General features: G+C 52.8%; 2 protein-coding genes across 2 annotated transcripts in view; both read right to left on the bottom strand.

Annotated features, from left to right (window-relative positions):
• TEDC1 (tubulin epsilon and delta complex 1) overlaps window positions 1-7,574 on the bottom strand; it is a 77,402-nt gene extending 69,828 nt beyond the window's left edge. Inside the window, exons 1-2 of the mRNA XM_057402403.1 lie at window positions 7,443-7,574; window positions 6,408-6,486 (exon numbers count right to left, since the gene is read on the bottom strand). Coding sequence (XP_057258386.1) covers window positions 6,408-6,486; window positions 7,443-7,574 — 211 coding nt within the window. The remainder of the gene's footprint in view (window positions 1-6,407; window positions 6,487-7,442) is intronic.
• An 8,788-nt stretch (window positions 7,575-16,362) lies between these two features.
• Window positions 16,363-20,137, bottom strand: CRIP1 (cysteine rich protein 1). The gene is made up of 5 exons (XM_057402402.1): window positions 20,044-20,137; window positions 17,354-17,448; window positions 17,193-17,250; window positions 17,049-17,096; window positions 16,363-16,709 (listed from the first exon to the last, which is right to left on the bottom strand). The coding sequence occupies exons 1-4, from the start codon at window positions 20,081-20,083 to the stop codon at window positions 17,056-17,058; spliced, it is 234 nt and encodes a 77-aa protein (XP_057258385.1). The 5' UTR covers window positions 20,084-20,137; the 3' UTR covers window positions 16,363-16,709; window positions 17,049-17,055.
• Window positions 20,138-26,952: the final 6,815 nt, after the last annotated feature.

Here is a 26,952-nt window from a genome sequence, read left to right as displayed (position 1 = left end):
CAGTAATGGCCTCTTGGAAATTAAAAAAGGCAAAAAGGTAAATAGCCATCCCCACTGTAAGAGGACTCCAATTCACCTATTCATTTTTTATGATCCAGCAAGGATGCTATGAATTAATAAATACTGAGTCACTTTACTCCTGAATGAAACTGGAATTTAGAGATAGAAGTTTCGCAGCCTACTGCAAATCTCTGAGCACCAGTGAGCAGGCAGATATAATGCAGCATGCCACATGGACTGTTTAATTCTCGGGAACGCTCTGATCTATATTTCTTCACACCAGCAAATGTTACTTACAGCTACAAGACAGGCACTACAGAACTGTAAAATACTGAGGCAACACAGAGAAAACTTACTTAAAAAGGTTCTGACCAATAATCCTCAGATCTGTACTGTGTCAAAACTATAATAAAGAACATAATTAAGGGGCACAATGATAAACAATACACACTGGGGAAGAACCAACATTTGTAAAAGGAAGTCCTGCTCAAAAAGCTACTGAAGTTCTCCAAAGGCAACAACAAGCAAGTGATTAAGGAAGAGTCAACCAATGCAGGACATTTAGCCTTCCCACTGAGATTTAAATAGCACAAAGAAACCAAGCCACTATAGTGGAGGGATCGGGAAGGCCCTTCAATCAATGACAAGTGCCTAACAGACAAGAACCAGAGGGTAGGAACAAATGGTGGTTTCAAACGAGGCTCTGTGCTAAACAGTTGCTGTTCAACCAACTCAAAATGACACACAGACAACGTGATAGTGACAGAAAATTTGGTGCCGATGTGATATTACTCAGTAGTAAGGAATGCAGGCAGATCATTAAGGACTGCAGAACCTAATGAGCCCAGGCTTTAGAATGACAGTCAAAATTCTTTTTAGAAAAAAAAAGAAAAAAATTATACACACAAGAGAAGAAACAATCCTAACTGTACCGACACAGCAATGGGCTTGGTGCTGATCACTGAACTTGGGAACACAATCTTAGATGATAAAGACTTTTCATGACTATCACATGATACAAGAACTACATGGTTCTCATATGCATTCAAAACCAAACAATATAAGAAACCTAGAAAGGAAACGAAACAGAACACAGGGAATAATACTACACTGTTGTCTACATCTATGTGCCCCCACATCTCAAGTTCAGTGTTATTTTACTTCTTCAGTCCCAAAAAACAAAGAGGAGATGAGTATGATCACAAGTACAGAACAGCTTCATTTTGAGAACTGATGACATAGGCCAAGAAGATGACTGAGAATGGGTGTAACAAGACTCTTTCAAATGGTAAGTACTGTGGAATAGGTGAACAGGGAATAATCTGTTTGCACAACATTCAATAAAAGAACTGTGAGCCACCAAACAAAGTTAGCAAGTCTGTGAATAAAAACAAGTTAGAGATGTTCTCAACACATGCAGCAAAGCCCTGAAATTTCTGGCCATGAGACACTATGGATACTGAGAGTTACACAGGTTCACAGAGGAACTTGACTGACAGAATAGAAGTGCATGGAAGCTTATGAAATGCATGGAACCTTATGAAATGCAAAGACAACCTTTATGGTTTAGGACAACTGAGATGTAAATTACTGGAGGTTGAAAAAATGCTCCTCTGAAAGAATTGTTCTATTTTCGCTCTTTCCCCTGGGCATCCACTTCTGACAGCTGGAACAGCTGGATGAAGCTAGAGCAACCTCCAATTTGATCCAGTTTAAGCATTTTTACAAAGTAAGGAATAAAGCTACTCTCCTTTTTCCAGTGTAATGCTTCAGTATTTCTGTAGGGTTTCATAAAAAAGGTACAGTAACAGACACAAAAGTAACAATAATTTTTGCAGTAATAGCGTTTTGCATAGCAGAGCTTCTGCAGAGATGCATGACAGCTGTACAACTGGGTTTAAACCTAGCCTGTTTCTGCATTACAGACACAAAAAAGAAATCCAAACACCTGAATCACTTTGCTTGTTCTTTCTGCAGAACCTGTGAATGTAAAAACAAGCAGCTTACTTTCACAATGTCAGAGTGGCAGAAATGCCTGTGGTTTGCTAAAAATCTTGCTAAGTAATATAATCCTTTAAGTACAGGGAGATCTCTCAGATATTAGTTTTTATTTTGATCCCTCTTGAATATTCTCACGTGAGCTAGGTTTTCATGTTGCCCTTTCCTTTTCTTCCTGTATTTGTCAAAAAAGGAACTGCCGTAACAGGTAAAGGGAGAAATGCTCCAAAAGGAAGATCAGTACACACTTTCCTCCTTTTTCAAAGCAAACCAGCATCACATACTGCCATCTGCAGTTCAGGAAGCTTCACAAGAAATCACCTATCAAAGAAAAGGAATAGAGCAAGCCAGGTGCATTTCTCTGCTCTGATATACCACTCAAGACCAGATCCATGCAGGCAATTTGCCACCTGAATTACTGTGTTGCTCTGGCCCTTTATCTCCCCCTATTTCACTTCTCCCTCTGCATGAGGGAGTGTGATTAGTGTGAGTATGAGGCAGGAATTGTGGGCGAGTAGTGAAAGCATGGGTATGGAACCGGGGCTCAAAGAGCCTTTCCATAACCTTATAGAAATCACTTTCCTCATCTCTAAAGCACTCAGATAAATGGCAGCAGAGGCTACAGAAGTACCAAGATGGATTTGTCCATAATGTGCAGCCAAGAGAAGAAAAGAAACCCCATCACTCACATATCAGATAACACCAGTCACTCAAAACACCTCCTCTTTGACATCTTATGGCATTCCATTAGGACTGGGCAATTTATAGAGAAAGAACCACACAGTCCTTTCAACCAAACACCTTCTGCATGCATATTATTTATTATATTCAGCAAGTAAGACCAAGCTGTGGATGAAGCCCTCTTAAGACTATACTCAAGCTGTGCTGTTCTGCTTTATGAATCCTGCAGAATATATTCAGTGAATTACAGCATGATATTCAAATAAGGGTTATGCATTATCCTGGCAGGCTAAAATGGAAGGGAACTAAATCAAGTACAAGAACACACAGATACATTACTGCATGCACTCAGGCAAGAAACACCTGCATAGGTAGTGGTATGATGAGAAACTATTGCTGCAGAAAAAAATTTTCTGCTTCATTTGTCAAACACACAAAAATATATTGCAGCTCTAGACCTCTTTCCCATACTATAAAAACTGAATGGCACCTCCAGAAAAGAAACATTTCCTCCAGCTATTTAAGTGCATACATAGCACTGCTACCTGCTGTGGCTGTCAGGTTGTTAACCAAGTCCATCAGCTCTCAGCCTCTGTGAAGAGTGAGCAGCAAGAAACCACTGATCATGACTAGCCTGGAGTACTACTACACAGCTTACTCGGACTCGTACTCCTCTGATGAGAGACCCATTGTTCTAACATGTTTAAGGGGCTGGATTAACAGCTTCCCACCAAAGTTTACAGTAAATGCTTTTCACTGTGTGAAGAAAATTTTTTCCAAAACAAGAAATCAAGAGCCATTTGCAGAATTTTATAACCACTGGCTGGGGCTTCTGGTTTCTTTTCGCAAGAATAGTTCATACATTTAAAAACAACAAACTGTGTGGGGCTTTTTTTTTTTTCATATGTGATTTTTCAAAGACTTTATTTTCCCCTACCTAGGCAATGAAATACATCAACCATTTAAAAACATGGTGCAGAAAGTTTTCCTGAACAATATGACAACATAAGAAGGGAACAACTAGCAGCTGTTGTATTCAAAGTAAATTTTAATCTCCTCTAAAATTCACCTATATGACAAGGTCAGCTCAAAAACAGACTAATGAAACTACTAACTCAAAACAGAAACACACGCTGCGGTGCAACCTCAAAAGTCACTTGACAAAAAGGACTTGCCACATCAAGGAGAAATTTTTTCTATGGGCAAAATCTGTAAGAGCATTCTGTCCCTGCCTCACACTGCTTGCTTATACCACCTTGCAACTGCAAAGGGTCCAACATCTAGCACACGGTCCTTGAAATGTAGGTCTCAGTTTACAGAGTAGCAAGAACCACCACTGCGACTGCAACAACATGCGGACTACAGGTCAGAGGTTAGTGTTTCCTCTAGAAAAAGGGTACAGCACAATGTGAGTATGGCTTCTCTTTTCCAGAAGGTTGTTCCTATGCACATAATAACCCTTATACTGAAGGAGTCTTCAAAGTCCTCTTCTGGGATCTGGCAATTGCTGCTCTCTTTGTTTTAATTAGGAAAATTAAGAGGTTGTACAAAAAGAGCAAAGACAGGAAAGCCTGATCCATGGGCTAAAGCACTAGACTTGGATTAGGGAAATTCATTTCAATTTTTTGATGTGCAATGGGATCCTATAACAAACCAGAGAAAGTTATTTAGTCCCTATGCCCAAGGCTCCACTTCACTTACATGAAATAAATACATGAAAGACCATAAGTGCTCCAGAGCAGGGACAGAGAAGGAAAGCAGTAAAATACTGATCGCATTCACAGCAGACAACTCATTCACTTGGCCGAGCAAAGGTAATTAGTGTAATTTGAAAAACAGTATGGCTCTCCAACCTGAATTTCAGCTTTAATCACCATGTTGTGACTAAGCAAGTTTCTTAAAAATCAGCTCAGCAGTTCTGAGCAGAACCACAAATTCCTACCTTGCAATCCACCATCAGAAGCTGCATTTGCTCTCTCTAGTCAGCAACCTGCCACACACATGTGGAAATCCTGTCTCCAAATGTGACAAGCAAATAACATGGGAGCAGCCAGGATTCAGCAAGGTTGCACTTGTGCAGGACCACGCTACAAAGCTGCAGGAGACAGCCAATAGACTTACCAGTACACAGCAGATTGTGTATGATAGAAAAGCAAAAACAGCCAAATGAAAAATAGCAGTCCTGTGAGTAACACTGAACCATGCTGATTTCCTGCTGAGCTACCACCAAAACTATGCTGGTTTTGCTCCACACTCCATAATGCTTAGCCTTTTTTAACTCTGCTTAAAGAGCCATCAGATTCCCGGCTCTTCAGGGGCTTAAACAGTGTCATTTAGGTTTCTTTGCTTTCAAAGGCAGAAGTGGATTTTAAGTGATTTTGGTCTGAGACCTTTATCCATGACAGAGAATTCTGTTCTCAAAACTTCCTCTGACAAAGAAAGGGCTCTAGATAGACATCTTTCAGGAGAGAAGTCTGAAGAGTATTGCAGTTGGAATAGCATACATTTAAGTAAATAGTGCTCTGTGATTGTGAGAAGCCAACCTATAGTCAGCTTCCCTCTGAAGCAGTGGCCCTGTCCATAGATATTCATGGTCCCTCTAAAATAATCACACACTTTTTGTCTAGAACTTCAATCCAAAACACTGCCTTTATCATAGAATAGTTTGGGTTGGAAGGGTCGCTGAAGATCATTCAGTTCCATCTCCCTGCCATGGGCAGAGGCACCTTCCACTAGGCCAGGTTGCTCAAAACGCCGCCCAACCTGGTCTTGAGCACTGCCAGGGATGGAGTAGCCACAGCTTCTCAGGGCAACCTGTGCCAGTGCCTCACCACTCTCACAGTAAACAATTTCTTCCTAATATCTAACCTGAATCTATCCGCTTTCAGCTTAAAGCCATTGCCCCTTGTCCTATCCCTACAGGCCCTTGTAAAAGGTCCCTCTCCAGCTTTCTTGTATGCTCCCTTTATGTACTGGAAACTGCTCTAAGGTCTCCCCAGAACGTTCTCGAGAGCCCCACCTCTCTCAGCCTGCACAGGAAAGGTGCTCCAACTCTCAGCACATCTTCATGGCCCTCCTCTGTACTCACCCCAACAGGTCCACCTCCTTCCTGGGTATATGGCTCATATAACTCACAGTTTTGGTGGCAGGGGATCAGCTCCAATACCCAGCTTCCCACCTTCCTCTCAGTTCAACAGGGTGTGATGCAGGCAGCTCAGGTCCCCAGCCATGTATAAACTCTTAACCAAACCAATCCCAGGGATTAACTCTTCGAAGGACAGTTGGGTAGAAGCGGTTCTACCGTTTAGGAGATATGCTACAGTTCACAGACCTAACATAGGACCTGACTGAAAATTAACCACAGAATCACGTCATAAGTGGAATGGGGAAAAGAAGGAATCAAATGAAAAACAAATCAATTTCTGCAATTATCTCTGCAGATGCTGAGAATGCGTAAGATCACTGGAGAGATTTACCTGTGATAAAGTGTCAAAGGGAAACAGGAGCTTCTAGCAGACACAAGGACATCCCAGTTTCACGGATAAAGCAAGCCAGAGACGTAAACCTGCCTGCACAGCTGTTATGTAATAGGAAGTTGGTGGCACAGGTCTATAAAACAGACTACTCCTGAGAGGAACCAAGGGGCAAAAGAAGATGTGCTACAAAACCAGTCTCAGTACTTCCCTGGGACAGATGGAAAGCACAGCCAGACAGACAGACTATGTTACCTATGGCATCAGACTCTGCCCACTTGTGTCCATGAATTTGTTTCAGAAGAGTGTAGAGCAGCTTCCATAAATCCAAGCTCTGCAAAAGAGAGGAGTGGGAGAAGATGAGCAGGCAAAATACATGCCACATATTTAGTCTTAATCAGGCAATTAAGCCTGCATCTGAACATCAGCAGTTAATCAAAAGAGCACACCTGCATCCTGCCAACACTGTTGGATGAGGCAGGTTCACATATTAGCTGTCTTCTGAACACAACCTACAGTGAGGTGTACTCAGAAAGAGAAGGGCTGCTAATGCTGGCTGTACAGCAAGACCCAGCACTTCTACTTTGAGGCACATGCATACATAAGCACAGCTTCCAAAGTATCTGCCCTGATATAACCACATATGGCACAACTTGTCCATAGTCAAACTAGTACTCGAAGACACTCTAAAGATCTGACAGTGATAGTATCAAAAACTCACAAAGAGGCAGCACAAAAGGAGTTGGACCTAGAAATCACTTCTTGGCCACTAAAGGGGAGCACATTGACACACTGAAGCAGTGATTCTTACAGTTGGAATTTCAGTCAACACTTGTAAAATGCTTAAAATGGGTAACTGAGCAAGGGGAGCACCCTGTGTGCAAGCTGGAAGCCCTGCGAGCATCACCCTGTAAAGCCCTGATGCAAAGCCCCAAGCTGGTGTAAAGGGGAGCGAGCCTGAGGTGACCCTAGGACGGTGCCGCAGACCACAGTGAAACACCAAGCTTTAAGTTAAAGCCACAGTACAATAAAGCCGCTTCAGGTGCCGTAAGTTTGCGGACAGTCACACAACGGTTTGGGCCCACACGGAGGCGCGTCCCCGCCTCAGCCCCTCGGTCCCACTCGGGTGTCCCCGTCCCTCCCACCCGGGACCAGGTCCGGCACGGATATCCCTGCCCAGCCACGGCGCCGTCCCCGCACCAGGCCCGTCCCCGAGGGCGCAGAGGGGTCGGTCGCTGGACAACAGCGGGGGCCGCCAGGGAAGGGTGTTCCGGGGCAGCCCGCGCTCACCGCCTGCGGCCGGTCGAACTTGGCGCAGCGGAGGGTGTCGGGGGCGGGCCGCGCGCAGGGCGGCAGAGCCCGGCACAGCGCCCCGACAGCGCCCGGCAGTGACCGGCCCCGCTGCTGGCGCTGCCGCCGCATCTCCTCACATCGCCCGCCGCCGCTTCCCGCCCTCTGCCAGGGCGCGCAGGACACATGCGCAGTGCAGCGGCACGGCTCTTTCCCGCTATTCGGCTGAGCCCACCCGCTACGGTGCCCCCTGGCGGCTGGGCGGAAGCACTGAACTGCCGGCCGCTGCGCCGCGTGGGGGCGACATGCGCGGGGCGCGCGGCGAGCGGGGCTCAGCCAGCCGGGCCGGCCTCGCCGCGGTGGTACCGGTGCTCGCGCCCCCGGACCCGCGCCTCCCTCCCCGGGGATGGACCCGCAGCCGGGAGGGGAGTGCCCAGGAGCAGGCTCACCGCCAGCCACGGCTGTGTCGCCCCCAGCCAAAACCGCCGAGCGAGGCTGCAAGCTTCCCCTCCCGTCCTGGCCGAAAGAGTTACTGCAAAACCCGTTCCGGTTCCCCTAAACGTACGGCTCTGCTGCTGTCAGACCGAGAAACGGTTTCCCGGGCGATGGGAGAGTGCGCGGTCTGGCAGCAGGGTATCGGCTCCAATCCCCGGCTTCCCGCCTTCCTCTCAGTCCAGTGAGGCATGATGCAGGCAGCTCGGGTCCCCCGGCACGTGTAAACTCTTGACTGAAGCAATCCCAGGGGTTAACCCCAGGGCGGACAGCAGGAAGAAGTGGTTCTGCCGCCTGGGAGATAGCCTGAATTACTGAGATGGAAAGTCCACATCTTGGCCAGCGTTTATATGGCCAAAACCTGGCCATGGATGGATTCCTGCTCTGGTCCTTATAGAGGGACCACCACCAGAGCATGCCAGCGGCGCTGGTCTGCTCCACTCACACAGCAGGGACCCTGCCTAAGCCTATACATTAAATCTGCTAGAAACCCCCACTGATGGTTTCTTGGCCAAGTACCTAGTTCATAACCCATTTAATGTACTATCCATGGATATAGTGTGATGCTTTTCCTTTTTCCAACATCTGAACACCATGAAACAACCTGTGAAATTCCTTCCAGCTATGGAACAACCTCTTGCAGCCAGACGGCTGGTTGCAATGGGGAGAGAAATCACACCGGTCCAACAAGACCTTCAGCTAATGTGAACTGCGTTTGCACTCTTTCCCTCTGGTTGCTGTCTCTCCCACCCCTGTGCCAGGGAGCACAGCCGCTTCTGATACCGAGTACTGCATTAGTCCTCTCCCAGTCCCGCAGATCCAGGCTGCTGCTCCAGCCAGCCCTGCAAGGACCCCTGGGTGTGAGATATCCAGCCTTAAGGATTTTAAAATATCTTCTCTAGCAGCTGTTGTCTCACATCCTCCCTTGTTCCTAATGGCCTGGAAAGCATTTTCCTTATTCCTCATCCAGCTCTAGCTCAGCAATCTCTATCCGCTTGTTTGCTCTCCTTCCTAACAGGTTTGGCATATCCATACGGTTCCTTGCCTTTGGTTCCCAACAGCCCATAAAGTCCTTTTTTTTTATTTCCTAGAGCCTTATCGGACCTGGATAATCCTCTGCTGTCTTTGGCAACCTTCTCAGCTTTCCATACCTTGCTGCTATCGGGTGCTGTCTGGTCCCTCCATGACACATTGCTTGTCTATTTTCCCATCCTCACTGCAGCCTTCAGGCCGGAGGACCTTCAGCTGGAGCCAATTTCCTGTGTTTTCTTGACCATTCCATAAACTCTGCTCAAAGCCATCCCTGTCCCCACACACATTCCTTTGTCTAGGCCTTTACTCCCCAGGGCAGCTGCCTGCTTTGCCGCTGACTAGACAAGGCTCTCCTGCAGCACCCAGTGCACGCACTGCTGGTTGGTTCTCCCCATCACCTCCTCTCTGGGTTCCTGTCCCCCAGTTCAGTAAGCATCATCACTCAGCACAGGAGCAGCAGCTGGGATGCACACCATCCGGGTACGCCAACAGCCCCCATAGAGCTCTCCATCCCACTGACCAGACCAGCCCTGTGGCGCCCCAAAGTTAGGCTGGCCGCCTTCCCGGCCATCATCCCCCAGTCCTCGGCCCCACAGCTCCCTCGGCACGCAGCACCGTGGGTGCGGCTGACACCAGATGCCTGGCGCTGCAGACGGTTGGCACCCGGCCACGGGCAAGTTGGACGCCAGGCAGCAAATCCCAGCCTCTCCAGCGCGGCACGCTGCGGCGCAGCAGGGGCTCAGTCCCAGCACACGAGGCCCCACTTATCTGCTCTGCCGGCTGCCTGGGCGGTTTTCCCAGGATGGGAGAAACCGATGGGAAGGCAATGGTTTCCTGCTGTAGAGATTGACCTTGTGCTGTGGACAAGACAAAGGAGGTGACAGTGCGACAGCATGCAGCATGCTGTCCTAGCAGGGGTGGCGATGCCATTTCACTGGCAGCAGAGCCTCTGCCTCACTGCATCCAGGCCACCCTCAGCTCACCTGTCCTGAGCCCTGGTGCCACAGGGACTGACAGATGCAAACAAGCAATTACTGGCTGATGTCAGCACACTGCTCTGATGTCACTTTATGCACATGGGAGGTTACTGGAGACCAGTGCAAGCCTCCAGGGTCCTCTGTATAGCAGGATGGGGCTGGCTCATTGGCTCAACCTGCCTGGCTGCTTCTCTGGGTCCCTCAGCTCTGCCACGGCACTGGGGCAGTTTTGGGAGGCGACAAGCTGTGAGTTGCCCCAGCAGTAAGCACGGCAGTAGGGACCACAATGAGAAGGGAAGGTCCAGGCACATTGTGAGAGGCCAGGGATGCTCCTGCTGGGGAGAAGTCACCCGACTTCGCCCTCCCTCAGTTCCCAGGGCTCATGTGATGCTGCACAGCCTCGGAGCTGGCCGTCTTCAGCACGATGTGTCAGCTGGGGTCACTTCCGCCCTGGGTGACTCAGCCGGGTCTGAGGACGCCTGTTTTCGCTTGTGCCATGGCAACCCACCGCCGCAGACAGCCCCACTGTTTGTGGCCGTTGCCAGAGATGACGGTGGCCTCTCATTGCCTCATGCAGATTGTATGCGATAGCGACAATCTCTGCTTGCTCCAGCAGCAGCACAGCTTCCTGATGTCACCTTGGCCCAGCTCTGCCAAGCCAAAGGTGTGAGCTCTCCTCCTGGGAAAACAAACCCTTTGCTCTTTTATTTTTATTATGCTTTTCATGGTTTTATCCCCGTGAAGGCACAGGCAGGAGCCAGCCTGTCTCCAGGCCAGGTCCCCAGGCCATGCATCGGTGCTTCCCACGCTCCGCCGCCAGCCCGGGCAGCCAGAGCTCCTCGCTCTTCTCCTCTCCTGTCCTCTCTCCTCCCCTGCTCAGATGGCTGAGCAGAAATCAGAGCAGATCACAGCTGCTCTCCCTGCCCACATGAGGGAGGTTTTGGATGGCCACAGCATTACACAACCTGAGCAGATCATGCAGGCTGCACCATTTCCAGCTCCTTCCCGATGTGCTCCTGTCTCTTTTATACACACACTCTCTGTCCCCTCGCTGGGACACCAAGCCTGGCAGCAGGGAGAACATCATGCCAGCAGGAAGTAGCAGAGCAGCACAGGGCTGAGAACACCTAGTGGGGCAGGCCCCACACCGCCTGGGGAAGGGTCAGGGATAACAGCTCCCACCAGGCACAGATCACATCTGGTAATGATGATCCATTGTGGACTCTTGTCTCCATCAGCTGAGCAGCACCCCCCTGGCTGGGGAGAAAATGGTGGCTTTTAGACTGCCCACCCTGGGTCACAAATAGGCACCTTCTTGGCAGAGGGCAGCAAGCTGCCTCCTGGCACTATCTTCACCAGTGGGTGCAAGGGGCACTGGTATTGCTGGCTTGGCCAGCATACTTTCAGCACACCGAGTTGCATCATGTAACAGTTACACATCACTGGATCCGTGACTGCAACAGCTACACAGCAGCTGCAAAAGTGCTCTAGTCCAGGTTTTCCTGGACACAGTGAATTAGTCTGCAATAGGCATGTGAGTGGGCTGTAGCACCAAAATTCAAGGTCATCTCCCAGCAGTTGGGTACTTAAGACAGGCATTGGTGCTTCAGGCCCTCTGATACAGGGTCTGCACTTTCAGTATGATAAGTGAACTGAGAAGGATTAGGAAAACAAAATCTGAGGTCTTGCAGTTCTCTGTTCTCAGGAGTTTCACCCTTTGTACTTAAATAGCTAAGTTGACAGTTCTCTGCGTCAAGGGTAACTCCCTCTGTCATTTTCTCCCCTGGGCCTTCAACACAAAACTCACCAAAGAAAGTGGCTTTGGTGGGAAGCTCTTTCCTACATCCTTCCCTCTCTCTCTTTCCTTGAAAATAATACAAGAGTTGTCAAAGTAAAAAGCAGCTCTAGTGCCTGATGCCAACTTTTCTTCTTGGGCTCCTTGCTGGGGAAAGCCACCCAGGGCTCTTTGCAGTCAGCTCCTCACTGGATCTTCAGCACCGGGGTTGGGGTGATGGTGGTACCACCTGTCCCCTCCTCCCCTTGCTCCCTGACTAGGCCTCAGACTCCAGTACCATGGTCTTGTCCACTTCTTGTTATGCCCTTGCCATCTCCCTTACCCAGAGCCCCTCTGACTTCAGTGTCTTCAGTTGCTTCAGTATTTGTTGGGGTTGTTGTTCCCCATGAGGAACAAGGTTTGACTCCCTCTTTGCCACCTCTGCAAAGCTGTTTCTGCTGGTGAGATGGAGTTTCCCCAACAAACTGCTTTGCAAAGCTGGGCCAGGAAGCCCCACGTTGCTGTGCAAGCTTGCAGAATTCCTGCTGCCCAGCATCAGCTGCATGGACCCTCTTGCCATTGCCTGGATAAGCAGGCAGATTTGTGAGGTGTTAGGTGATGGGCAGACACTTTCTTGACCTAAAAGATACCAGAGCTCTTTGAGCTTAACACAAACCAGCCTTAGAAATATCCAAAGCAGTAGTGAGCTGGATATCACCCAGTTACAGACCAGCTTTGTCCCCAGGAGCCCCACACAACAAAGAGCAGGAACCTGCTGCAGCCACAGCCCCCATGACATGCTCCCCGGTCCTGCCTGTCCCTGGAAGGGGCACAGCTTTATTTGCAGAAACACATCGGCAGGAAAACAAACTTGTCACCAACCCATGGCAGGTGCCTGGCCTCACCTGTGTGCAGGGGCTCCTGTGTCCACGAGGCACTGGAGGCTGCCCAGATAAGACACAGAACCACCGCAAGGGAAACGCCAAAGGTGACATATCAGTGTCCCCATCAGTGCTGGCGGGGTGGCACCACTGGCATCTCAGCGAGGCAGTGTTGAACCAAACCCAGCACATGTTAGCCCAGATGTACGCTGCAGCTTGCTGCTGTCGCCATGCTGGCAAGACACAGCCATGTCCCCAAGCTGTGGCTGCTGCTTTCGCTAAGGACAGCCCTAGGGAACGATGCTGAGGGCAGCACCCTGCTGTGAGGCTTCCAGCCTAAGCCGCCTCTCTCCCCTTGCCAGCTGCAGGCTTAGGCATGCATCTGTCCCCTGCTTTGGATTAAGGTCTGTCCAATCTGTGCTGGGAGAAAGACTCAAGGCCAGGCAACCCACACCAGCCCCTCCTGCCTGCACTATTCAGCACTGCGGGCTAAAGTAAGATCCACACCTCTTATAGATCAGCTGAAAGACTTCCCCAGACCTCTTTCTCCCCTCCTCCCCTTTTCTCTTCTGTACAGAAAGCCGCAGAACCAGGGTGGAGAGCAGCAGCCGTTCAGTTTCTGAACCCATGCTATTTCCTGTCCTTTGCCAAACCCTCTTCTGCTTCCCCACCTCAGAGCATTTGGGCTCACCCACACCCAGCTGCCAGAGAATTGGTGGTGATGTTTGTTTTTTTTGTCACAGTGATGAAGTGTTTATAGCAACCATAGCTCAACAATCCACAAACTTCACCGATCTCAGCCCAAGCTTCCGAGATAAGGGCAGAGAAAGCACAGCTTCTTCCTCTGGGGTCAGCAATGGTTGGGTTTCAGGTTAACAAATATGGGTATCACCACACCACCACCACCTTTTGCTGTCCCAGAGGAGCACCTCGGGGCTGGGGCAGTGCCCTGACCCTACCTGTGATAGGAGTAATAACCCCATGGCTGCTGTCTGGTGACCAGGTGGGACATGGGGGCTGCCAGCCACCTGCCAAGGGTCTGCTGTCTGCCTCGAGAGGTGGAAACAGCTGGTAGGGCACACCACCGAGCCAGCATCCTGTGCCTGCTCAGGAAGATGGTGTTTTCCGTGAGCATCCTGCTCTCACTGGCTCCCTTGTTACAGGAGCAGCACTACCAAGGAGGCTCCTGCCATACTGGAAGGGAAGGGACCATTCCTGTCCATCCGCAGCTCCCACCAGGGCTGGGAGCCGAAAGCACCTCAGATGAGCTGTTCTGGAAGCCACGCTGCTGCCTGTCTGCACAGCTCACACCCCAGGCCATGGAGATTTACTGTCCAATGGATAAAAGATTGTGTCTGCTGGCAGCTCACCTCCCCGGCCGCTGCTGAGCCTCAGTGCGCATCGGAGGGGAGTGCAGAGCTTGGGCGCGGATTTCCTATCCAAATGTGATACAGCTGTTCCTGCTTCCTCTCCAAAGGCTGAAGCAAGTTTTACAAAATCAATTTATCATGTATTTTCTTTGACCAAGGCTCCTTGTGGATGTAACCTGTGCCTGAACTGCCCAACCTCACAGCATCAAGGCTGAAGAAGGCAGAGAGTGTGACTTGTACAAGCACAGAGCTCAGAGGGGAGTATCCTTACAGCAAGTCCTGGGGCTAAACACCATCTCAGTGGGAGTGCCTACAGCAGGGCCGACAAAGAAACAGGATGCTCAGGAGCTTTTTGGGAATCGATACCCAAGGGCTTGTCCCCAGATCTTGCTTGGAAGACCCCAGTTTTTAACCTCCTCCATGTGGAGCACAGAGTGGGACAGCTCCAGGACCAGGTTTAGTGCCTTTGCAGGCACAGCTCAGTCCCCACAGCCCTCTGTGCACCCAGAGCAGAGTGAGCCGTCCCCAGCCACCACACCTACAGTGCAAATCGGTGGCAGGGACCAAAGCACTCAGCAGCCCCAGGCAGTATACTGCAAACAGCAACACACTGCCTCCTGCCCCGGCCTCTGCCCACAGAAAGGGCCTTTAGCTGAGAGCTGGGTTGCCCCAGCCTCTCCCTGTGCAGCACCTGCTTTTCCATACCTCTCACTGGTAGCTGCTCATCCCTACTGGCTTGGACCCTTGCATCTGGAATTAGCTGCTCCTGAAAAGTTTTGGTGCTGGACCTTGTTGGGAAAGAACAGAAGCCCAACTCATGGGTCACTTTTCCAGCTGGACACACGCAAATCCAGAGGATGACGAGGCTTGTGCTTGCCATCATTTTTAATCCTGAGGGTAAAAAGCTATCTCAGTAGCTCAGGGCTGCTGGGATTATATCACTAGTTTGCTTTGAAGCCCAGTTCACAGAGGAAAGCCATGTCCCAGAGCCCCAGGGGCGGGCTACATGCCAGCGGCTCTGCAGAGCAGGACTGTGTCTTGCTGGCCAGGAGCTGTGGGCGCTGGCATTCCCAGGAGGCTGGTGGCAAGGGTAGCAGTGGTGGGAGTGGGAGGGCAGGGAGCCCTATGTGCTCTGGCTGGCTGGGAGCAGCGGTGGTGACCAAACAACAATAGCCAGGATTTGCCTTTGACACAGACGCCTGCATTTGTTATGCTAACTGGGTGGGAGGCAAAGCAGTGCCAGCTGTTTGAGTTTATCCCACTGGAGTGTGCTTAGTGAATGCAAAGACTCTTGGCATCAAGCACACGGGATGTTTTAAGATACTCATCAGATTGGGCTGCTTTTGACAACAAAGATTTTGACACTGGATTCTGGATGTATCTCTGACCCCTGAGGGTTCTGGCCAAGTCCCAGGAAGGCTGGTGTGACAGTAAGATACACAGAAGTCCCTAAGGAAATGTATGCACAAACTGTAGACAAAAACTGTGTTGTGAAGTATGTCTGAATATGTAAATGGGGTGGTTCAGGTTAACAAAAGACATGGTTATGAAACCATTTTAGAAACATCCCTCAAGTCAACATGCTTTACATCTGTCAGTGCTGCTCTTGAAGCAGCACACAGAGGTTGAAACGGGAAAGAGAAGAGCACTCGTGAGCCAGACCTCACTTTGTAATACTGCATCTTTTGCTTTCCCAACTGAGGGAGGCTGGCTCTGCCATGCCAGTAACTTGGCCTTTTCATATGGCTGCTCAGAGCAGAAGCAGCAAATACTAGGTTTTCCTGATGTTCCAATCAACCACCTCCTAGGAAGACACCTCGCTGCCTCAGCTGAGGGCTGCAAAGTGCCAACTCAGATCCAGAAGCAAAGAGCTGGGGGCTGCCCATGGGCATGGCTTTCCAGCAGGCACTGCCAGGGGCTGGGACATGGCCAGGAGGCTGCTGGGTGCCTCAGAGACCTCAGGTCACTGGTCTCAGACCCTTGTCCAGCAGCACTACGTGCCTCTGCATTAACCCCGTGACAGCCGCAGGTGACAAGAGGTGGCTCACGGCAGGAACCACCGTGCTCTAGACTTCTGCAAATGTCATGACACCGACCCAGTGAGGCTATGAGTGGGGCAGGACCTTCCCTCTGAGCTCAGGGACACCCCAACCCCAGACAAGCACTGGCACAACACCCATCATCCCTTTCCCTTGGAGCGCACTCAGCACCCGGGTGCTGTTCTCACCCCTCAGGGCTCAGGCAGCACCTGGGGTGGACAGCCAAGGGCAGGACCCTGCACACACCAGGAGCAAAAGCACATGGAGCCATCACACGGTGTCTTCAAGCAAGCAGCAAGCGTTTTGCAAGCAAGTCCCACAGTACCCCTGTTACAAAGAGCACAGCTGCAACATGGGGGAAGCATCTTTTGGTTTATTAAAGAATAAGAACACAACTGTGGGCCCATCCATGAGAGCTGGGTGCCAGAAGCAGGGCTGGGTTTTGGCTGAAAGGGTGCAGTCTCCTCTCCAGGTGGCCTTCAGCAATACAGGCTAAATTTCCTGTCCAGCAGGGCATCCAACGCCCCATCCCAGCAGAGCTCCATCTGGAGCGGAGCCCCTCTCCACACCAGCCCTAGCCTTGGTTACTTATTGCTTTTAATGGGCTAGTCTAGTACAGAGTGAATTAAAATCAAAAATGCATGTCTGTCGCAGTGTGTTTATGCTGTCTTCAGGCTGTGCTGGGAACCTTGGCTGTCAGACCTGGAGAGGGATGGAAGAGAGGGGCAGATGAAGACAGGCTGGGCAGGGAGCAGAGGCATCCCATGGACAGCAGTGCTCCAGGACAGGCTGTCTCTGCCGGCAGGCCACAAAGCAAAAGCCTTTGGCATCCACTGCTGGAGCTAAGCAGGTGGTGACAATCGTTTGGGGCTGGTGGGGAGGAGGAGCTGGCACCCAGCAGGTTGCTCCGAAGCACAGGCATCACGGCCAGCCCAGAGAGACACCGTGGTACATGTGCCTTGCTCACTCGCCTGGGGGAGGACAGCCCCAGCCAGCCCATGGAGCTAGAGCCAGAGGGGAGCTCCAAGGGCAGGCACCAACCTGAGGTTTACTTGAATGTGTGGCTCTCGGCTCCTCCCCGGCCAAACCCTGGAAGAGAGACAGAGCCAAGTCAGCATCACCGCTGGGCAGCAACAGGACTCTCAAGTCCCCTTTCCCTCACAGCCCCAGCCACAACAACCCTACCTTTGGGCCCGAACAAGGCGGCATAGCAGGGGTGGTTGCAGTATGGCTTGCCGTCATGCTGCAGGGAGAAAGAAAGAACATCAGCCCTGACCGCCCTTTGTCTCTACCTCTGCCCATCCCTACCTGCAGGGGACAGAGACCTCCTGGGCAGCAAACCTCACCTCTGCATGGCCTCCAGATGTCAGGGTCTTGTTACATTTCTCGCATCTCAAGCAGGGTCTGTGCCAGTCCTTCCCCAGAGAAGTCACCTTCTCGGCTGCCACGGAAAGGAGATGGGTTAGCCAAGGCACTGAACAAGTTGGTTTGGGCAAGCTGGCCTCCCTGTCATCAGCCCGAAGGTGTATATTTTGGGGCATTTTCTCAAGTCTATTTGTCCAGGATAGAGGGCACCATGTTTCAAACCCAAGTGCTTGCTGTGCACACACACTGCTGTGTACATCCAGGCACCAGGATCTGCAACAGCAGTGCCATGCCCAGAGTGAACATTGCCACATCCATTCAGACAGACTGAGTTGTATCCATCTTCCAAGGATTTGAGGATGTCCCCACTTCCAATATCAGCCTGCAAGGGGGTGAATTTCTCCCTAGTTGTCTGGAGCCCAAGTGATCACTGGAGTTGGCAGGGGTGAAGGGGAGATGCTGGCAAGGATCAGGATGGCAAAGCCATCACTGCACCCTGCCAACACAAACCAGTTCCCTCCAGCCACCAGATCTCTGGCCCCAGCTCTGATTCTCCATGCACCATGGCAAACCAGAGCGGGGCTGGAGCTTAGATGGGGTTCAGGCAGCAGCGGGGGGTACAACATGCTGTTTGCTGCAGCCAGGACACATTTATAGAGAGAGGGAGAAACACGGACTGGTTTTTAATTGCAGCACAGTGGGGGAGGAAGGTATTTTCTGCAGGCACACGTGCTCTTCATATTGGCATCTGCACTCTTGGAGATTTATTAAGTGATAAGGCAGAGCTTTCCACAGGAACCCCACCAGAGCCCCGTCTGAGCACTCTCCTCATGCCTCCAAAAGCATGTCAAGCAATGGGACAGGGTCACTGCTGGCACAACATGCCCCGGGGGAGAGGCCTCAGCAGCCTAAAGCATCTCTTCTTTGGAGTCCAAATATGCCCACAACAGCTTATGCAAGAAGCAAGCTGGCAGCTGCAGAGGTGGGAGCGCGGGCAGTGCCCAAATGTCATGAGGCAGCCCTGCTGCCATCCCCAAGCACCACAAAGAGCCTCCTGTGCCCGCAGCCCTGCGGGGGCCAGAGTGTCTTCCTACTACGTAGCCCCCCTGAGCCTGGCTCACAGCAGAGCCCTCCCATCACTGGGTTACTGGAAGGAGCTCAGCCTCCTCACCTTTCACACAAGTATTTGTACCAACATTGGACAGCAGCTCTGCCAAGGCTCACTGCAACGGGACCCTTCCAGCCCTCAGCCATGCAGGCAAGGCTTCCCTGGAAAGCTTGTGGTGGTCCTGCAAACCCCATCCCCAGTCCTCAGCATCGTCTCCTCCTCACCCCTGCTCTCTATAGACATGATTTGGCTGAAAGCAGCCCAAGGCACAGCCAAGCAGGACCGCGAGGCTCTGAGAGCACCAGTGTGCCCGGGAGCAGGGATTGCTCTGCCTCCTCTGCCCGTGTCCTTATCTGCAGGCACAGAAATCAGGCAGTGAGCTTGGTCCTCCTGCAGCTTTTGAACCCTCCTTAGCCTCTGCACCAACAGAGAGGTTTCGTAAGAGCAGCCTGATAAGCACGGAGCCAAACTCCTCCTTGGTCAAACAGCCCCAGACCTGCACCTCCACAGCCGCACCTGCAGGCATGGCAAACCCAGCTTGCCCTGACTGGGATCAAAGCCCATCCACAGGGAAAGGCAGACACTGACACCAGCACCTTGGTAGCTCCTGATACCAAGCCACATGGGTAAATGAGGTGTCCCAAGACCCTCATTTGCAGGAGGGAGCCATGAACTGTGTTGTGCCAAAGCCCCACCTCAAAGCCTGGCTGCAAGCAGCAAGCTCAAGTTCAGGCAAAGTGGTGTTCCCCAACCACAGGAGCCACATCCCCAGCCACCCTCCAGCGCCCATGACAGCCCCAGCACACCTCTCAAGGGTGAGCATCACTAACAGACACAGCTCTTTGACAGGGAAGGCAGCCCTGTGCTTGAGCCTCCAGATTCTTTGGCAGAGCACACACGTAAATAGAGCAGAAATATGGCAGAGCAAGCAAAAGTGACGGTACTTGGGTCCCTTATGTCTCGTTTGCAGTGAGCCCAGTAAGACTCATGACTAGCCTGTAATGGTGGTTTAAAAATAATGCCCCAGAGCAGTCACCTCACTCTGCTAAACCACATAGGACAACATGTGGGCAACCCACTGACCCAGGAACATGCCTTTGGGAAGGTGCTTGCTTGCTTGCCCAGGCGTTCAGAGCAGTGGGCTGCACCAGATGGGCTTTTGGGCTCCAAACGGGTAGGGGGCTGTGGGCAATGCTAGGAAGGAAACAGGGCTGAGCTCCCATGTTGTGCCATGACCCTGTCTGCAGGCTGGGCCACCCACCACAGCCCACTCCCTGCAGCAAAGCATCTCTTTGGGTGCATTATAGGGCCACCCAGCCAGGGCACCCCAGGGACCCACTGCATAGGGCTGCACAACTTTGGGGCACCCTATCAATTTGCGGTGATGGGTTCTACGACATCTGAGTACCCAGACTTGCAGCGCTGGGTGCAGACGGACCTGTAAGCACCAGGGTGCCTGAGGACCCGAAGCCCTGAGGGGTGCAATGTTAGTGCACCCCGGCTTAAGCAGCCCGGCGGACCCCGAGGGGTGGAGGGGGGCGGGAGGTAGCGGGAAGCCCTTACCGAAGTAGACCTCCTTTTGGCAGCGGGGGCACTTGGGCATGGTCTCGGCTCTCCTCGGCTCGGGGCTCCGCTCTCACCGCCTGTGGGATGCTCCGCTCTGAGTCCGCCAGGGTCACTGCCCGCCCGCCCCGCCCCGCCCCGCCCAGATGTGCGGCCCCGCCCGCAGCTGGAGGCACGAGCGCGGAGCACAGCCCTGCCGGGTGCCCCGGGGCGGGGCTGGCACCCCTGGCACCTCTGCACCCCTTGCCTCTGCAGTCCCTCCACCTGCGCTTCCTGCAACCCTTCCACCCGTTTCACCTGCATGCCCTTTGCATCCTGCAGCCCTTGCACCCCTTGCACCCCTACATCCACTGCGCTCAATACCCCCTGCACACTCCACGCTTTCCAGCCGTGCCCTGTCTGCGCCCCGATTCGCTGCACCCTGGCTCCCTACCTGCTCCCTGCCCATGCTTGTGCGGTATGGGTGGCTCAGCCCCACTCTGAGCGGCGCTGGGGTGTGATTGGCATTTGTCAATCACACTTCCGGATACATGGGGTACTGACCACCAGGGTTCATCCCCTCGGAGCACAGGTCTGTTTTCTCCCAAGACAGTGTAAAAGTCGACCCTCAGGTGGGGTGTTCTGCCCATGGGGAAGTTTGGGGTACGAGGCGAAGCAGAAGAGAGACATATGGCTGTAACTCCCGCTGCAGGACCTGAGGAATGGCGTGGGTGCGGGACATGGCTCCACTCACTGTCGAGAGCCAACCCATCTACGTCGCTGACTGTTGTCATTTTATTAGGAGCGAGGACTTGCTGTTCCTTCATGCTTGGCTGTGAAGGAAATGAAAAGCCTATCCAAAGGTCTGTTTTGTATGAAACAATCCTCCCCAGGGCACGTTGCTGTTCTGGGAAGGTCATGAGGGCTTGTGAAACCCAGCGCCAGGACGCCTAGTGTCTGCCTCCCGAAATGCAGGGCACCCTTCGCCTGCCCAAACAGGGCCCTATTGACACCGGAGCCCGCCCGTGGGTGCAGGAGGAGAGGTGGCAAGCTATGCCCATAGAAGTTCAGCTGTGATTGCTTTATAACCCAGCCTGGCTCCAGCCTCCGTTCGCAGCGGGATCCCTCGACCCGTTCTCCCCGCTGCTGTCTGTGGTGCTGGGCTGGGGAGCACCTCTGACACGTGAATGGGCACTGCAGGGCTCAGCAAGGTGGTCAGCAGCCTGTGAGGGCTGTGACATCGCTGGAAAACCCGCTCCCAGCTAAGGCATGAGTCATGCTGAGACAGTGTCTCACAGAATGGGAGGAGAGAGGTGTCCTGCAAAGGCTGCTTCCTCCACCCTGCACGCTCCCCATCCTTCCCCCCGTGTGAGACACCACACACATGTAAGCACTGTATTTCAGCCACAGCCCCTGCACTGAGCCGGAGCTCCTAGCTCCATTGTCCAGGCCAGGACCCCCTCCCTGCACCTGACGAAATACAGGGGACAAGGCATGCCCTCTCCCTTCTCCCATGGCCATGCTCCCCCTCCCACATGGTGCCAGGCTGCTTTGAGGGCATTGCCTGGCTAGGACAGTCATCCTCAGCTATGCTCCCTTTTAAGGCAGGTTTTGTGCAAGCGGGCAGCTGAAAAGCAGCCTCCCAAAGGTCTCCTTCAGCTGACCCTGCCCTGTGGCTAGTCCCCACGGACCACTCAGCACAGCTCCTCCTGTGCACTGGGCTGATGCAGCTGAGGCAAAGCCTGGGCACCCTTCCCCTCTGCTCCCCATGGATTTACTGGAGACTGTCCACACAGCAAGAGTGGGCACAAAGCTGGTGGCAGCTCTGACAAGGCAGGCGCCACCAAGCTGCACGCTGCTCTGTGCCAGCCTTGCCTACACCAGGCTCTGTGCCTGATGTCCGCCCCACACAGCCCCTAGTTCAGACTGGCCAGCCCTGCTGTGCTGCTGGATGGCCTCACCTTGGGCTGCCCCTAGCCTGCTTCACAAAGGGGTGAGCCAAAGTGTCAGTGCATTATGCGAACCAATGGGGATTACAGTGAGCTGATACCAGGGTGAAGGCTGCTGCAGGACAGCAGCACTGGTTCCTGTGCCTCACCAGAGCTGTTCATGCATCCTGCTCATAGCTGTTACCATGCTCTTATCCCATCAATCAGAATGGGTACACAGCAATGGGGCAGTGCAGCAAAGATGGTGGAGGGCCCTAGGCAGGGAGGGAGGAAAGGTTGCAGGTGCTCCCAGAGCATAGCAGCACCCTGAGAGCTCACGGGATGTGCATTCTTGCTTGTTTTACAGGGAGTGAGTCCATAAACACTCCAAATGACGGTGTGTGAAAAACATCAGCATGTGGCAGGGCAATAAACCAAGCTCCCATTGGCCTGTGCTGGGAGGAGCTGGCTGGAAATGCTGTGGCAGCCCAACATTAGGGGTCACCACCCCTTCTGCCATCCAGGGTACACCCAGGAGCCAAAACTGAGCTGTAACTGTCCATGAGCCATCTTGGAGCAGCAGTAAGCTCATTCCTCTGCAGTGGGATGCTGCCCACAACGCACATAGGCAAGGGCAGGCAGTGGGCAACTCTGGTGCTGGATGCAGATGGCTCCAGGTAGCAGCAGAAGAGAGGCAGAGGCAGTGCCTTCAGCAAAGCCAGATCCAAACACAAGCATCTCTTCAAAGCAAGGTTCACAGCCTGCAAGGGAAACAACGCAGCCAACACCAACGGAGAACAGCCTCCTCAGCAAACCACAGCTTTATCTTATCTGAAGACCTTGTTCCAGCTAATTTAACCATTAGAGCAGAGCATGCTTCAGCTGTCTGTGCCCTGATAGGAATCTGTGGGTGAGGCTCCATCCCAGAGGATCAGGCGCCAGTGTTCCGCGATGGCTTAGCAATGGCCCGAGGACAAACCTGGGCTGTCCCATTTGTTTGTTTGGATGCTGTTGTTATGGCAAGGATCTCCTCCCTGGTCCCTTGGCAAGAGCCAGCACCAGCTCCCCAGGTCCATCCTCAGCATGTTTTGTGCAAGGTCCCCCCAGCCCTCGAGGACTCCCCAGGAGTTTCCCGAGTTCTTGGGTCAGGGTTGCAGGGTGAGAGCTCCCAGGCACACTAGAGCTGTGGGCACAGGCTGCCTGCCCAAATATCCCCCTTGAGCAACTTGGCCCTGGCGATTACCAGGGTAATGACTGGAAAAGTCACAGGCATTTCAGCAGGCAGGGTGAGTAACATAAGCCGATTTGGGTTTGTTTTGCTAACACAGCAAGAAAAAGCAGCTATTTCCACGTAACAAACCAGCCCATCTGCCAGGATGGCAGCCCCTGGCTCTGCTCCTGTCCTCCCTCAATGGAGTGGGGCAGGGGCTCCCACCCTTCTCACATCACATCCCCCCAGCATGCCTGCACAGCAGGGAGACGGTTCACCAGTGAAGGCATGACCCAGAGGCCTTCAGCCTGCACTTGTGCAAGTGAAGGGCCTGCTCAGCTGAGACAATTTGTTGTGAAATGTGCCCTACCCAGCTCAACGTGAGACTCTTATTTGACAAGAAAATTACAGTGCGGCATAAAAATAGACCAGTAGAGGCTGAGGGGGAGCTGCCAGATGAGTGATTCCATCAAAAGGCCCACGAGATGCTTGTGGGAAGCAGCACGGGGTACCCCACAGTGGGGGCCAATGTGCCGCTTCCCCCGTTCACCTTCCATTACTTCCGGATTTGCACACCCCTAATCCCATTACTGGCCATCCGGGAAAATAACAGCATGAAGGAGGCTGTCAGGGCAAATTAGGCTGGGAGTAATTGGGAAGAGCATGGCAGCAGGAAAGGCAGTGTGAGAGAGGGGGGCTTGGGGAAGGGCCCTGGAAAGGGCCACCACTGGGGGATGCTGACAGGGGAGCCCAGCACAGCCACCACCAGCCTGCCACTGGTGCTGTAAAGCCCTGAATGGTTTGAGCCTGTGAAAGCACACTTGCTGTTGTGCCAAAATCTGTGCTCGCTGCCTTCCTGGATGCAGTGCAGGGTCCGCCCCACGGTCCATCCCACCATGCCCACGGGGTATGGGCAATCACACAGCCCTTTCTAGCAGAAACTGTTAAAGCATTTCCAGCCTGGTTAAGGGAGCTGGCTGCCCACAGCAGTCACTTCTCAGGTCAGCTCCCAGCCTCAAGAGCCAGGGTGTGAATTACTATCCCACGGTTAGTATTACACTGCACGAGCAATAGCAAACACTGGAGCCCTGGGGCCAGCTCCCCAGGGTTCGGTGGGATGGGGCGAGCCCTGCTGCTGGGGGAGCGCAGGGCTGCCTGCACAGGGCCAGAGGCAGCTGGGATTTCCATCCATGGGACAGAAGAGCGGGGTAACCCTGGCCCACCTCTCAAACCTCTCCAAGTCCCAGCTACATGGAAAAATCTCTAATTTCATCCAGGCATCACTCCCCCAGTCTTCCCGAGTATGGTCTGGCCAAAGCCTCTGCTGCCATCTGCTCTTTTCTGCAAGCTTTCCTTCAGCAGCAGCCCAAGGAAACCCCCTGGCTAAATCCTTCCCGGGGGAGGGTTTGGTGCATTTTCCTGGCACAGCCCTGGCTGTTTGTGTTGTGGCTAACAAATCCAGCCAGGATCCTTGAGGAAGCAACGCCCGCTGCTTTGGGAGGCCGCCCAGCACCCATGAGGCATTGCTCTGCCTGCTGGAAGATCACATCTGTACTGGGGGCTGGTGAGGAGTATGGGCATGGCTCAGGGGCTGCTACAGGGACCAGTGCCAGGGAGCACCTTCCCAGCCCTGCCCTGGCATGGGGCATTCACCCAGTGGCACCATTTGCCCTGGGCTGGGTCTGGAAAACAAGGCCGTTGAAACCACACCTTTTATTCCTGGTTGAAAATTCACTGGAGGTGAGGCAAAGGGGAAGGAGTGCAGAGGTGTTTGCTCTCGCCATCAGCAGACTGCGTGGTCATGCCGTAGTGGCGGTGCAGGGAGGGAAGAGGGATAGAGCTGCTCCACTCTGCCGCACGCAGGCATCAAGGAGGGCCAGGACAGAGTAAGAGAGAGGAGAGTGAGAGAAGGATCCACAGGTTTGCACACCCACCGGCAGCGTGCACACCTCCATCCCACCAACACAGGTATTCCTCCCCCTGCCCCTGCTGCTCACCCCACCTGAAAACCAACCGGCGATACAAAGGCTGCTGTAGAGCCCAGCCTATATCCGGGGGAGGAAATTCCCTACCAGAGGCCCCCAGGGCAGAGCCTGCCCCAGCAGCTCTCCCTATGTGACAGCCCAGTGCACTGCAGTGACAGGGGATTTATAGCCCGAATCCTTCTCTGTTTGGTTTCATGCTGTTCCTCCTCCTTCATCCCTGCCTGCTCTCCTACACGCTCTCCAGTATTTACACTCAGGACTTTAGCCTCTCCTCCTGGGGCTGAGCCAGAGCCTGGCCAACCAGGGAGAGCCACTCCACTGACTTCAGGGAATATCAGAGCCAGTTCTTGGCCCTTGTGGAAACAAGCTGTGCTTACTGCGTCGCTTTTAATATTCCATCTTAAATCACATCTTCCAGCACTTCATCCTCTTTGGCTCCTATTTATTGACTTCCCAGCAAATGCTTTAAGTCTGCCTTGCTTTACTGCCCAGCTGGGCTGCTCCAGCCCCTGGCACGTCAGAGCCATGTTGCTAGCCACAGTTGGGCTGTCCTGCCACCTTCCTGCGTTTCATGAGCCCCTCCACACCATGATGCTGCATCTCCATTCCCTGCATGGACTAGCTCAGATGTTATAGCACAGGCCTGCCCTCATCCTTCCTGCCCCCAGCAAGTCCCTCCCTGGTGTTTTCCATGTGTGCAGCCTTCGGTGCCCCTCTAGGTCCAGCCTCTGTGCACTCACACGTCCCTTTTCTGGGTCCCTAAGGACAGTGCAAGGAATGCAGCCCCGTTTCTGGTGGCACAAGCGCCCTCAGCCTTCTGCTGAGAAACACCACTAGGTGACAACCCCGCTTCTCCCTCGGTTGAGGGATACCTGGGCTGGCACCCATCACTGGGGCTACTCTCATGGCAGCTGGTGGGATCCCTGCCTGTGCCCAGCGAGGAGCTGCAAGGCATGGTTCCCCCTCTCAGGAGAGCTGGGAGCCAGCAAGGGTAATTGCCTAGGACAAGTTCACAGGGCTTGGGGGACTTCCAAGCAAAGCTGAATCCACTTTGTTCTCTGTTTTCCCCTGTACTCTGGAGAGCATGTCTGCAGTCACCAGTGCCCTCCAACCTTTTTTATCCCACTAGCAAGTCCGAGCTGAAGAAAAATAGAATACTTGACATCCCTTAGGGGAAGGATGTTTTCCAAGCCTCAAGTAAAGGAGCATTTTCAGCTCAAATAGGCCTCCCAAAAAATAAACACAAAAATGCACCAAGGATTAGAGGCCAGAGCTGCCTCCTCTGCTCAAGCAAAGTGCTCGACTGCTGTGTCAGTGCCCTGGTTCTCTCACTGACCCCTCTGAACCGCACACAGATAACCCCACATGGGATTCCAAAGCCCTGCAGCATCCTTCATCTTCCTGTCCTTAACACCTCTGCTGTGGGTTCCCGCTGTACCTGCCACAAGGGGTGCCCAGCCCCCCTGCCACATCAGGGTGGGGGGACAGGGAAGAGAAATCACCCACCTGGAGCCTGAGCAGCCGAGTTGTCCCCTTTGGGGTAACAGGAAGCTGTGACTGATGCTGGCTTCCCAGCACTCCCTTGTGCAGCAGAGCTGAATTTTGTCTATTTTTAATTTCACTGCATTCCCCCAGTGAAACTCTCATGGGGAAAAGAAAATGTAAGCAAAAAAAGAAAGGAGGAGGAAAAAAAGCCAGCCCCAAACCAAAATAAATTCTTGCATTTGATGGCTGCTGCCTGGGAGCAGGCAGCAACAGGGATGCTGTACCTGCCCTGCCCCATATCCCTTCACACCCACAACTAACC

The sequence above is a fragment of the Pezoporus wallicus genome, unplaced genomic scaffold, assembly GCF_028554395.1.
Source record: "Pezoporus wallicus isolate ANWC-B61680 ecotype Strahan unplaced genomic scaffold, APGP_CSIRO_Pwel_v1 contig_6665, whole genome shotgun sequence".
Classification (NCBI taxonomy): domain Eukaryota; kingdom Metazoa; phylum Chordata; class Aves; order Psittaciformes; family Psittacidae; genus Pezoporus; species Pezoporus wallicus.
The sequence above is the reverse complement of the archived record's forward strand: the minus strand, read 5'-3'. Positions and strand labels throughout refer to the sequence as shown.